The 13,179-nt window shown below is 45.1% G+C and overlaps 1 protein-coding gene across 3 annotated transcripts in view; it reads left to right on the top strand.

Moving 5' to 3' along the window:
- Positions 1 to 13,179, top strand: part of DOCK1 (dedicator of cytokinesis 1) — a 512,522-nt gene that overhangs the window by 188,546 nt on the left and 310,797 nt on the right. For all 3 annotated transcript variants that reach the window (XM_058544272.1, XM_058544274.1, XM_058544273.1), the window contains 2 exons: positions 6,292 to 6,419; positions 8,331 to 8,426. In XM_058544272.1, coding sequence (XP_058400255.1) covers positions 6,292 to 6,419; positions 8,331 to 8,426 — 224 coding nt within the window. The remainder of the gene's footprint in view (positions 1 to 6,291; positions 6,420 to 8,330; positions 8,427 to 13,179) is intronic.

Consider the following 13,179-nt stretch of genomic DNA (forward strand, 5'->3'; position numbering starts at 1 on the left):
GGAGATGCCTCTTCCTTATTATCCATAAGCAGAGGCTCATGCTTTAAAATAGTCCATTGTGGGATTGTGCATGTGTGTGTGGGGTGTGTGTGTATGATGTATGTGAATGTGTGTGTGGTATGTGTATGTGTGCAGTGTGTGTGTGATGAATGTGTATGTGATATGTTTGTGGTGTGTGAGAGTGTGTGATGTATATGTATGTTGTGTAGTGTGTGTGAATGTATGTGTCGTATGTATATGTGTGGTGTGTATGTATGTTGTGTGTGGTGTGTGTGAATGTGTGTGTGGTATGTATATGTGTGTGGTGTGTGTATTTGTGAGTATGTGGTGTGTATGTATGTTGTGTGTGGTGTGTGTGAAGTGTGTATGTGTGTGGTATGTGGGAGTATGTGTGTAAATGTGTGTGGTGTGTGTATGTGTGAGGGGTGTGTGTGGTGTGTATATATGTTGTGTGTGGTGTGTGAATGTCTGTGGGGACTGTGTGTGTGTGTTGTGTGATGTGTGTGTATGTGTGGTGTGAGTGAATGTGTGTGGTGTGTATATATGTTGTGTGTGTATGTGTGGGGCATGTGTGTGTGATGTGAGTCTGTGGTGTGTGGGGAGTGTATGTATGTTGTTGTGCTTGGGGAGTGTGTGGTGTGTATGGTGTGTGTGTGTGAGTGTGTATGGTACACCTTCCTCCTCGATCTTGATTTTTTGGCCTTGACTTACTATGAAATTTGAGGGGCTTTAGTGTTATTTGAAGCGTGTGCCCCACTTCCTGAAAACACTCAGAGTAGACTGATGTGCAGAGTAAGAGACACCCTTGAAGAAGCAAGGTTTTGAGAAAACTTGCGTTAGTTTTGCTTTGGGGAGGGCAGCCCAGTGGCTGGGGCAGCACCGGGAGGCAGACCTGCGTCTCCCTGCAGACCCTGTAATTTGATACCATGCTCCTAAAATTGCAAATGAATGCACACCAACACACACACTCACACACATGCACGTGCACGTGCGCCTGCACACTACTGTCTGGATCGGCTTGGACACCGTCCAGTGAAACTGGGTCACCAGAAAGGTGGGAGAGGTTTTGTTATGATGTCTTTGTCCCTCTGATGTCTTGCAAGGATGGGCCAGGGCTGCTCTAAACTGCAGGTCCCTCCTCACCACTTAACAAGTGTGAAGCACTGTGGTTTCCAGATGAAAAGTGACTGTGGACAGAAGTAACTATGGCACAACTGTCCTGCTAGGAAGAGAGAGCTCTTCTCGACAGTGAGCATACGCACACACAAACACACACATGTGCACACACGCAATACCACCATCAGGTTGTGGTTCATGTGCAGCGGCTACACCCATTGATGAGCACAAGACCTCTGCTCTCCCGGAGATTGCCTTGCAGTAGGAGAAGCAGATAATGGAACCACTGGTAATGTACGGTGGTCCAAGAACTGGGCATCTGAGGCCTGCCTGCACCCAGGTCTGTTGATGCGCTGTGCCAGGGCCTGAATATCACAAGTTTCGGGCTTGTGCTGCCTCTAGCTTTGGTCCTCTCAGTCTCTGAAGGACTCAGGAGCATTGCTTTCTTCCTTTGGGGACTTGGGTTGTGTTTCTGACGGGTGCTGCTGCCCTCTGACACTTTATCCTTGGAGGCGTGCACAAGATGCCTGGTGTGGTCAGTGCAGCCTTTGAGGGAAGCCTGGGGGTCTGGCCGCCCCTCTCCAGGCATTGGCCCTGTGACTTGTGAGTGGGCAGGGGCCAGAGCTCTGTGCTGGGGCTGGTCCTCTGCATTGGAATATTGGACTGCTTTCACGAAGTCCTGCTGTGGGCGTTGTCTCGTGTCATCCTCTCAATGAACTATGCTTGTCCCCATTTCTCACTTTGTCTTGACCAGCTGTGAGTGGAGTGGGTGACGAAGGAAGAGCTCCAGTTCTCTTATGGATACTGAAAACATCCAAGTTGCGGATATGGGTCCCTCCGAAGGATTGTAATAAATGGGTGTTTATGTTCTCAAGGGACTGAGGGAATGAAATGTCTTTAAATGTGACAAAACAGTGTGAAGTTTCCAAAAGTTTTGTTGTTTCTCATCCAGAGAGGCTGGGTAACAAACAAGTGAAGCTAACACAGACCCCTGGCTTGGGTGGATAGTGGGCGTTCCCGGCATGTAGCCAAAGACGGTTGTCAGCATCTCCCTGCTGAAGATGAACAGGGCAGCCATCGCTTCCTTCACCCTGGAGTAATTCTGACAAATGAGACCAACACACTCGATTACCTCTGAGAACAGTGAAGTCCACAGCTGCCTGTCCAGTGTGACAGATAAATGGAGCGGTAAGGGATGGATTTTGGCCAGGGCACCTGGGAACCAGAGCTTGAAGAGCTATTTCTGTCTCTCCGAGTCCAGAACTGTGTTCCTCTGATTTCCTAGGACTGTTCACAGACACACCCCTCCTCCCAACCCAGACTGGCCAGTCCACTGTGCCTTCGACCTCTGTTGACTCCCTCCTAAGCTTGTTTCAGAACAGTCTTGCCCAGCTTCCACAGTCATTGTTTCTCTTGGTCGTGTGGTCAGGGTCTGTCTTTACCTGCTTGGGTCTCCATGGCTCTTTCTCCCTCTGAGATGTCTTGGAAATTTGACTTATCTCCCAAATGATGGTTGCAATAGGGATGACCAAGCAGTGGATAGCGGCAGCCAAGGGATCGCCCCCTATTGAAGGTGGTCATACTGGGCGATGTGTTTTAGGCCGAATGGAAAGAAGACTCGTTCTGGAGATGTCATTCCACGGACTGCGAGGATAGATGCAGGGAGGGCTGGACTCAGCTGGGTTTGCAGAGGAACCTTCCCAGCCTTCTGGGTTCTAGGATTTTGGTGTAAGCCCTACACTGGATGTTGTGTTGTGGTTAAGGTCAGCAGCTGAAGAGCTCCTGGCGGTGGATATAGTTTGTGAACATTGGGATTCTGTAGGAAAGACATTGGGCTTTTGGGAGCTTGTGGAATTTGTGTATTCAGTGGGTCAGCATTTTTGGCAGATGCATTTTGAGGCTGGTTTCACTGCTACGAGGACATTTTCTTATGGCATTTCCCTTGGACTGGCTTCATCGTTGGGCAGCTCTCTGACACTTGTGCCCTCTCCTTTCTGGACAACACGCCTTGGCTCTTTGGAGCACTTCCCTCATGAGTCCAAGGGGCTGTGGCTTTTGGAGAGATGCTCTCTATGGGGGCCTGAGTTCATCCAATGGCATCACAGGAAGGGCTGGATGAGACGACCAGGGAATCGTGCGAGTCTCCGTGATACCCAGGAGCACAGATGTGGAGGGACCATCCTGGTCCCCACAGGACAGCACCATCTCCTTGTGCTGTGCTCTGGCTCCCTGACCTCCTGTGGATTCCTGCCATCACAGTCAGTGAGGCTGGCCTGGCCTCTGCCCAGAAGATGTGCAGCATTTTAGCATCTCTGCATTACTTCTGCCTACGTATTGTTTACTGTAATTGTTAAGTCAACAAGTAAATTAATATATTCATTGGACAAAACTCTTTCTGGAAAAGTGGTGTTGCCATCAGTCCTTTCCCAGGAAATAAATCAAAATGGAACTTGAAAAAGCCTTAGTGTGAGCTTGCTACATGCAATCCCCTGGAAGACAGTGGAGCAGAAGAGCTTGTTCTGCATCCCCATTTCTTCCTGTCTGCACCCCACTCCCGCCTCCACCCCTGGGCCTTCATTACCCTGTAGTCCTTGGGAAAGTCTTCTAAGCAGTTCTCTGCATATTTACAGGAACGAGTCCAGTGCTGCATGCTCTTTTTTTTCCCTTACATTAAAAAAACCTCAGGAAACTATAATGCAAAATATGCTTTTATGTATCATTAACGTTGTAAGTCCTAAAATGTAAAAGCCTAAAAACAAGCTAAGTATATTTAATGTTTGGGAGCTCTGCTATCTTCTGTCTTGTGCTCTGCATTTTAAAGGAAACAGCAATGGCTGGGCTGGTTTCATGATACAGAGCTGGTGTTGTAAATAGACAGTTCGTGTTGGACGGTGGATGATGCTGGAGTTAAATGGGATTTCCCAATTGGAAGAGACAATTAGTAATTGCATTTCGTCATTAATCTCATGTGTATCTGTTTCCTTATTGTTCTTTAATTTTCTGAACATCCTTTCTATGCTCCTATTTACAAAACAAATGAAAACCCAGACGTTCTTTGACTCCGATCCTCACACCCCAGCATCCCTTCATTTCACAGCCATCTGCCAGGAGCTGTGTCTGGTCTATGCTTCTTATTCCATTTCTTCGTGCCTCCTCAGTCCATGCCAGGAAGCTGCCTTGAGAAGGAGCCTGGATGCCGTTATTGCCCCATCCCAAGGCTGTCCTGTTCTAACCGTCCTTGCCGCCACATTTGACCACCACCCTGTCCTCCCTTGGTTTGAGTGACGTCACTCATCTCTGCCTCATCTCACATCTCTCCTCACTCCATCTTCCTGTCCTACTCGTCTCCTGTTCTAATACCCACATGCTGATGCTATTCACAGGTTTTCCTTCTCATTCGACACACTCCTCTTCGATAGTCTTATTCACATACGTAGCTTACATTACTGCCTAGAGGCTGATGATTTTTCAATTTGTATTTCTAAGTCAAAAATCTCCTCCAGCGTCTAGAACCATCCATCCATTTGCCTACTACTTGGAGCCACTTGGGTGTCCACCAGGCAACTAAAACTCAACTTCCCCAAAACCAAACCCAAGTCATTTCCTCCTCCCTTAAATGCACTTCTTTTCCCAGTTTCCTCTCCTTGGATGGCATCAAGTGGGTCTTTGAATGGCACACTCATCACCAGGATGCTGGGTGTTCTTTTTGACTCTCCTCTATCCCCCACGTTCATCTCCAGTTAATCACCAAGCACTTTGTTCAACCTGCCTCCAATTTGCTCTTGTTCAAGGCCTCTTCTTTCAAACTCACCATTACAGCAGGAGCTCAGGCCTTTACTATGTCTTGCCTGGACTATTGCAGAGGCTAACTGACCAGTTCTATGCCTCCTCCCATCTCTACTGCCCTACCTGTGCACCATCACAGAGGATCTTTCTGGCCTTTTGATCTGATCACATCTCTCCTCCATCAGCTTGTTCCACTTTCTTACCCTTTTCCACCTTGCTCTTCATGTTCATGATGAAATCCAACTGCCCATCTGTCCTTTCATTCTGCCCCTCTTTTCCCCACCCTCCTGAACTGTGCACGTGGCTCTGTGAATACATCGTATGCTCCTGTCTCTCTGACTTTGTGTATACGGTTCCCTTTCCTGGATTGCCCACTCTGCTTGGCAAATTCCTATTTCTCCTGCCAACAAATGAAGGTACTGCCTCCCGAAGGAATTATCCCTGACTCTCACTTCCAAGGTCCTTGCTTGCTCCCACATCCTCCTCCCTCACATGCTTATGCCTTTGCCCAGGGGTCTGGGGGCCCAGAGAGAGGCTGTGGCTCTTCACCAGTATCTGTGTCACATCATAAGAGCAAGTACCTTTCCCGTGCATCTAACCTGTGCCAGGCCTGGGCCTTCAGAAGCGCTTAACTTTGTAGGAGTACATTGTGCCTCACACCTGTGAGTGGGTATTGCCATCGTGCCCATGGCAGAGATGAGGAGACCTAGGCTCAGAGAGGTAATGTGAGCTGTCCACGAGGACCTGCTAAGAAGCCAGCAGAAGTTAAACTCATACATCCTCACTTCAGAGCCAGAGCTCTCAGCCCTCTGCACACGGTCCCTCTGCAAGTGGGAGCCTGGCAGAAAGTTGTCCCTGAGTGAGTCAAGTAGGTTATGAGCTGGCTGAGCTCAGAAACGTTAGGGGGCTGTGGCATAGGGAGTAGAAGGAAGCCATGCCTTGGTCCTCCTAAGAAAAAATGAGAACAGCTACAGTTCAAATAGTTTTTATTGTAACAAGTATTTCTTTGTAAGTTGCAAATCAGTGAATTTATAGTTCAGCACAGAAAATTAGTTAAAACCCAAACGTGTGTGTTTGTATCTATGTACACACTATGGGATATATGTGTTTATGTGTTTATATATATATGAATTATTATTGTATATTTACATGGAGATACAGTCATATATGCATGCATATGTGTGTGTGTAAATTATTTACATAGCAGTATAAGTCATTTCCTCCCAGTCAAGTAATCAGACCCTCTCCAGATGTCAGTGTCACATTAGGGAGAATGTAGATGTAACATGCTTGGAAACAATGTGTCATGCTAGGAAAACAAGCTTCTAGCAAACATGAGTTGCATCTTGGTGGGTTCCCTGCTGACTGACAACACCATGTCCCATGCAGACTGCAGGGAGATCCTGCTTCCTATGATGACAGATCAGCTTAAGTACCATCTGGAGAGACAGGAAGACCTGGAGGCCTGCTGCCAGCTGCTCAGCAACATCCTGGAGGTTCTGTACAGGAAGGACGTGGTGAGTAGTGGCTGCTTGCTGAGGCTGCCTTTGAGGACCACGCAGAAAGTATTTCACCCTGTACTTCACATAAACCCCAGCCTCGCGGTACAGAGGTACCTTTGATTCATTTAAAAAGGAACAGCCTTAATTTTAGGGGTTAGCCTCTCTCTTTCTCTTTATAGAGTTGCACCCTTAAATTATTTTTATTTATGTATAAAGTATGATAGTTATATTACAATGATTATTCTTCTGCATTAAAAATATTTTTTTTTAGGGGCCAGCTCGGTGGCTTAGTGGTGCGTGCGTGCACTCCGCTTCGGCAGCCTGGGGTTCGTGGGTTTGGATCCCGGGCGCAGACCTACGCACCGCTTGTCAAGTCAGGCTGTGGCAGTGTCCCATATAAAGTAGAGGAAGATGGGCACAGATGTTAGCCCAGGGCCAATCTTCCTCAAAAAAAAAAAATATATATATATTTTTAAGTTTATTTTCTGTGACTTCTCAGCTAAATGCCCCTCAAGACTTAGATTTTGATCCTTAAGGTCAGACAAAGGTTTTGATGTTAAAAATTGGCAATAAACTAGTGGAGACTAATTACTTGCATTCTTTTTTTGAATTCTTATTTTTTTAGAGTAATACATGCACATAGTTTTTTAAAAAAAACTCAGTGGTGCTTCCGAGAGTTCGCAGAAGAGCAGCTCTTTGCCTCTTCCCCTAGGTTCTTCTCTCTGCAGGTTAATTTCTTTCTGTGCTTTCTTAGCTAGTTTTTAAAAAAATGGTATTTCGTTTTGCATTTCTAAATTGTGTGCTTATTCCATTGACCTTTTTTTAATCGAAAGTTGGTGCCACACATGGGGAAAAGTCTGACCCTATGCCTCCCCATCTCCAATATACCCACCAGACATATTTGTGCACAGGTGTGCATGCACATGTGAAGTCATAGATTCTCCAGGTGTGTCTGGAAAAGTGTACAGGACCTTGTCCGTCTCTGCCTCTAGTCGACAGGGCTTGTTCTTAGCTCTCTCCCACATGACCTCCAGACACCTTCCCAGTCAACACACACACACACACACACGCACACACACACTTGTCCTGCCCACTCTCTTCCTGCACTGGCTCATTCTCTGGGCCTGGTTAGTGCCCTTGAAGAAAGAGATCAGATCAGATTAGTTCACACTGATGGTGGCTATATCAGCTTTTCCAGGGGCATTGCCTCTGAAAGGTTTTGGAAGCATTACCCAAAGGCCAGCCTCCAGTGGTCCCATGCAAGGGCCTTCCCTCTCTTTTCTTCGTGGAGAAAAGGTTGGGAATGAAGAGGTTGTATGGCCAAACCTCATAGAGGAGGTGCTGCCTGCCTGGCCTTGTGTGGAAGGCCTAGAGAGCACCTTTAAACATGTTGAGCATTCGTGAAGAAGAGTCAATAATCCCATCACATACAAAATAAAAGGGCAAATTTTTACTGATGGAAAATTTTATGGCACTGTGAATTTTAGGTGGTTTGCTAAAATGATACTTAAATATTCGATGTGATTGTTCCCCAAGTTATTGGGACGTGACATGCAGAGCAGTCTACGGTTGTTATCTGCCTGCCTTCCATTTACAAATGGCCAAGTGTCTAGAAAACTAATTGGTGGGCTAATCAGAGATCATAAACATTATATTGTTTAAACAGATTTGCTTTTATTTTTAAGGTTTGCTTAAATTAAACTACTATGATTATATAATGAGTTAGCATTAATGGACTATAATTAATAAAACGCCTTGAATTTTCTTCGTGAAGGCTTTTGCCTTTGACAAGGACCATTTTTCATCTCGTTAAGGGTTGTAATTGATTTACTCTTTACAGGGTAAGTGGATTCAGTGACAACTGCTAGGGCTTGCATGTTAATGATTGTCTTAGGAGTTGGTTTTCACTGGTGTGTCCTCCTCCAGGGGCCGACTCAGAGGCACGTCCAGATAATCATGGAGAAACTTCTCCGGACAGTGAACCGAACCGTCATTTCCATGGGGCGGGATTCCGAACTCATTGTAAGTGCTCAGTGACGTACGCTTGGGTATTTCATTGTGGCTGAGAGCATCTTTCTCAAGAATATCATTTATTCTCAATCCCGAAAATCAATCTGGTTCTTTTCCAACTGCTTTTTGAAACTATGCTTATTTTACTACAAGATAGCAAGCACTTGAGATGCATTTATTTACAGTCTGGTACATAAAGTGTACTCGTTTTCCATGATTCTAGAAGCAAGTGTCGAAGTTGAAGGGTAAGCACACCAACGTTTTGGAGACAGAAGCATTTGGTTCTAGTTTTCTCCTTAGTTACCTCTAGCAAAGGATGTGTATTTTCTTCTAAGTTCTCATTCTTCTGGCAGTTTCTTTCTACATATTTACATTTAAGATGCTTTTAATAAAATTTTAGGAAGGACCTTAAAAAGTAATTGAGGTACTCCAACTTAGCTATTTTATTGTCTACTCTAATGTATTGTAGGTGTTTCTCTTGTACAGAGTACCGAGGCGTGGAATGCTATCTATTTCTTCTTTTCCAGAAAGTTTTAACAATAATTTAGACAGTCTTTCAAGTTTCATATTATGGTGCCTTTTCTCCAGAGTTTATGACTCTTCTCCTCACCCTGTTACTCTTAAGTTTGGTTTCTTAGGCAAAAGATGCACATGAAGGTCCCATTTAATTTCTTTCATTTCTAGTACATGTTACCATTTAATTAAGTTTGGTTGCTGGCATTTAAAAAAAAAAAATTCCGTAATCAAAGAATAAAAAATCTAGTTAGAGTTTTCACTGGCAATCAACTAGGCACATTGGTCTTCCTTGGTGTGTGACCTTAGTTCTTTCTGCATTTCCTGGGACTGGAACAAGTAAGGTGATGCATATGTCTCCTTCAGACAGCAAAGCCAGAACGTAGCAATGGGCTCATTTCGGTTCCTGTGGTTGGTGCCACAATAAAGGCTGTGGTTTTGGGTGAATCACAGATAGGTAGCACAGGAGTAGAACAATCGCTGCCTTCATATGTTTCCATCCAGTAAAAGAATCCAGTTTATTTGTCAGAGTTGCAGCACGTTATGTTCAGATTTTCTTTTTTAAGGTCCATCTCATTTATTTATTTATTTATTAACAATTTATTTATTTATTTATTTATTCCCCCAAAGCTCCAGTAGATAATTGTGTGTCATAGTTGCACATCCTTCCAGTTGCTGTATGTGGGACGCGGCCTCAGCATGGCCGGAGAAGCGGTGCGTCAGTGCGCTCCCGGGATCCGAACCCGGGCCGCCAGCAGTGGAGCGCACGCACTTAACCGCTAAGCCACGGGGCCGGCCCGTGGTCCATCTCATTTAGATTTGGCCTATAACATGTATAAATTAGGAAGTAAAATGTTTCCTTGGAAATTGGCTTTATTTGCAGTGGCCTTTTCCATTATTCTGTAAACGTAACTTTGTCTGCCTCTTCATGTTCTTCATCCTATTCTTTTCTATAATCTAGAAACACCTTTGTATAGGTGCGTGGAGACTGAGCCCCATGCAGTGAGAGTTGGAGTGACTCTGGGAGCACCCCTGGGTCTGGTGTTCCTGTATTCTTGGAGTCGTGCCAGGGGTGTCCTTGGAACACTCTCATGTTGTGGGACTGCGAGACGGCCATAACGTGGATGGATGATTTGTGGCTTGGTGTCATTCTGCTAAGACCTCTATTGGAATGGGCTGGATTAGGGAGGCTGGGGTGGCATGATGGTGGCACTCATGGTGGCACTTCAGTGAGTGAGTGATGGGCACTCATGATGGGCCGATGGGGGAGATGGGTGATGTGGAGGCAAGTGAACTGATGAGTTAGTCCTGTCTCTGGTTAGGTCTTGACCCTAGCTGTGTGCTCACTTGGGTTATAGCCTGATGGCCAACAGTTAAACAGGGAAGAGGAGGGCATAAAAGTTGGATGCGTCCTTGGAATGTGGAGAGATTGTGAGATGTGCTCACAGCTCAATCAAAGGATCTAACTAAGGTAGAATGGAGCATGTGGAGCGTGCTGTCTTCTCTCAGACCATGTGGTCCAGGATGCCTTTGGGAAATATCTTATATCTCAGACATGATAACAGTGGCAATAATAATAGCTGCTCTTCATCGAGCACTTATTTATGTTCTGGGCACTGTATAACTAACGGAAAGGTTCTCATTTAATTCTCACCTTCGTCGTGTATATGCAACTGTAGAAAATCCCTGCGGGGAGATGAGAAATTGTTCGCGATCCCACAGCTAGCCTGGAAGCGCTTGTTTGGAGCCCTGATCTGGTGCCAAAGCTGACTCCCCTTAGTCTGTTCTGTAAGACTGAGGCTCATGATGCTGATCTCAGTGGTATTGCAGGAAGTATCAAAGATGATTCTGAACTCCTTCTAGATCTCCATCCTAGTTAGGGAGGCAGCTGACCAGGGAAGTAGGTACCTTTCTATTTTCTACCTCTCAGTCATTTCCATGGGGCCAAACACTAGAACCTCCTGGAGGTAGAAGGGTCAGGCCACGAGTTGGGTGCCGCTTTCCTGAAGGGCTTGGAGAAACCCATGTGCTGTGAGGAACCCTTAGGAGTTCCTGAGGAAGAGCCCTTGCATGTTCTAAGAACATTCTAGGGGGTATGGCAGTGAGGACCCATGCTCGGTCTCACCCGGCTGTGGCCCTGTTCTTACTGAGCAGTCGGCAGGGGTCCAAGGCACTGTCAGGGAATGGGGGGAGTAGGGCAGACTGCTCACATCCAGGCTCATTCCCCGCCACCCTTTCCTTCTTCTCTAACAGAAGTCTCCAGAAGCAGGAAGGGGATTTAGGTCCTAAGCTGACCCTTCTCAATTCCAGCATCTCCAATATCTATAAAAGGAGTCCAGAAATTCTTTTTGTAAAACTAACTAGGCTGCCATGGAAGGAATCTTGGGAAAAAAAAATTCTGAATAAGCTATAATTTAATGAGTGATGACAGCATCAAGATGTTTTCAGGAAGGGCATTTGGCATTGAAAATCAGAGTTGCGTGGAAGGACCTCTCAGTCATCAGGGAACTGTGAGCCCTCTTTGTGATGTCCACAGAGTGGTAATACCAAAATGCTCCCTTGTGCAGTGCGCTTGACCTTGCTCTCCCGATTCTCTCCGATGTAGATTTATGCATTAGCTTCTTAATGTCACTGTTGTTGCTCTGTGAATTTAGATTAGAGGAAGATCCGGGGAAAAAATATCCCTGACAAGGTGGACAAAAAAATCAGTGGACCTTCTAGAGTGGAAAAAGAGCAGGAATGGTTTATAGACCTGTTTTGGGTAAGCTGTAACATTCCATTATCACATAGAGATTTCAATTCTTATGTGCTTGATACTCATTTTTGCATAAATGTAATGGAAATGGTTATAACTATGAAAGAGCTTTAAAATTCTAAGTAATCACTGAAAATGGACTTAAAACATTAAAGTGATTAAAAGAAGTTTTGAATAAATATGCTTCACGTAATGCTTTATTCCATAGTATTGTCAACAATACTAGAAATGTGACCTCTGTTTCCATCGGAATAAAGGATTAGTTGGGGATGCTGCTGTGGCCGGACAATTTCCCCTGTTTATAGATGGAATACCGGGGATCCTCACACGTCACTGAGTAAGCTGTGATATATACAGCATAAGGCTTTTCTTTTATCTGCATCTGTGATGTTTTATGAACACTATACAGTTGGTTGTATATCATTTGTTTTAGTTCATTTTATACTTTTCCACGTTATATTTCAAATGGGCTATTGGAATGCAGCTCATGCATAGGATAAAAATATGCCATGATCCTAAGTATACTTTTTGAAAAAAATAAACTCCATTTGGCAAGTATAGAATCATAGATCATGTGGATGCCTAAAGCAGGCCCTAACATAGAAGCCTTGCAGTAGCCTTGCCACAGAATTCAGATGTCATGTTATCTCTATTCCAGTATAGTCTGATACTGCAGAATAACTGAGTGAAATGCTCATTTTATATTATCTGATTTCCTATTTTATTTTTCTCTTCCTCTTTGTAAAGTTTTCTAGGCCCTTGGCGTTAGGCAGCATTCTTAGGCATCGTGTGTGGTTCCGAGCAAGTGGCCGTGTTGGGATGGGTGCTCTTGTGTTGTGGGCAGGTGGCCGGAACGGCCATTTGGTGGGTGACGTGGCACCCCCCTTCCCCTCCCCGCCAACCCCTAACGCATGTGTGTCTTTGCTGCAATAAGCACTGTACCCAGTGCTGGGTTGAGAACGGAAGAAATGAAACATATAGCAATGCTCCTTCTCTTATGATACTAGCTGCTGCTGCTTCTTTCAAATGATCAGATTTACATTCTGTTAGTGGGTCCTTTAAAAATGTAATTGAGTGAGAAGGACTTTTAAAGATTTTTCTATGGCCTGGTACACACCAGAAGACTGGAAATTACTAATTCACCAAAACGAAAATGTGGGCATCTTCTAAGGAACGATTCCCTTGGAAAATTCACAGAAGTAGGCTTAGGAAAGGGAAAATTGTGCCTGGTCTTGTGACCTCCGGACCTCGTGAGTGACTAGACTCCAGTGTCAGAAGTTATTTTGCTTCCATTCTGAACACCAACTGTGGGGACACTTTTGGGATAGGGGTGTGTTTCATCAGCAGCATCCTTGGTGGGGAGGATGCTGTTAGTGAAAACTCAGAGCTCTCTTTGAGCCTGAGTGACTTATAAGGACCTGACATGCTTCTTCATTTGGAAAATAGTGTAACAGAATTGGTCTTGCAGTAAATAGAGCCCTTTTACCAAGACTCATA

The sequence above is a fragment of the Diceros bicornis genome, chromosome 6, assembly GCF_020826845.1.
Source record: "Diceros bicornis minor isolate mBicDic1 chromosome 6, mDicBic1.mat.cur, whole genome shotgun sequence".
Taxonomy (NCBI): domain Eukaryota; kingdom Metazoa; phylum Chordata; class Mammalia; order Perissodactyla; family Rhinocerotidae; genus Diceros; species Diceros bicornis.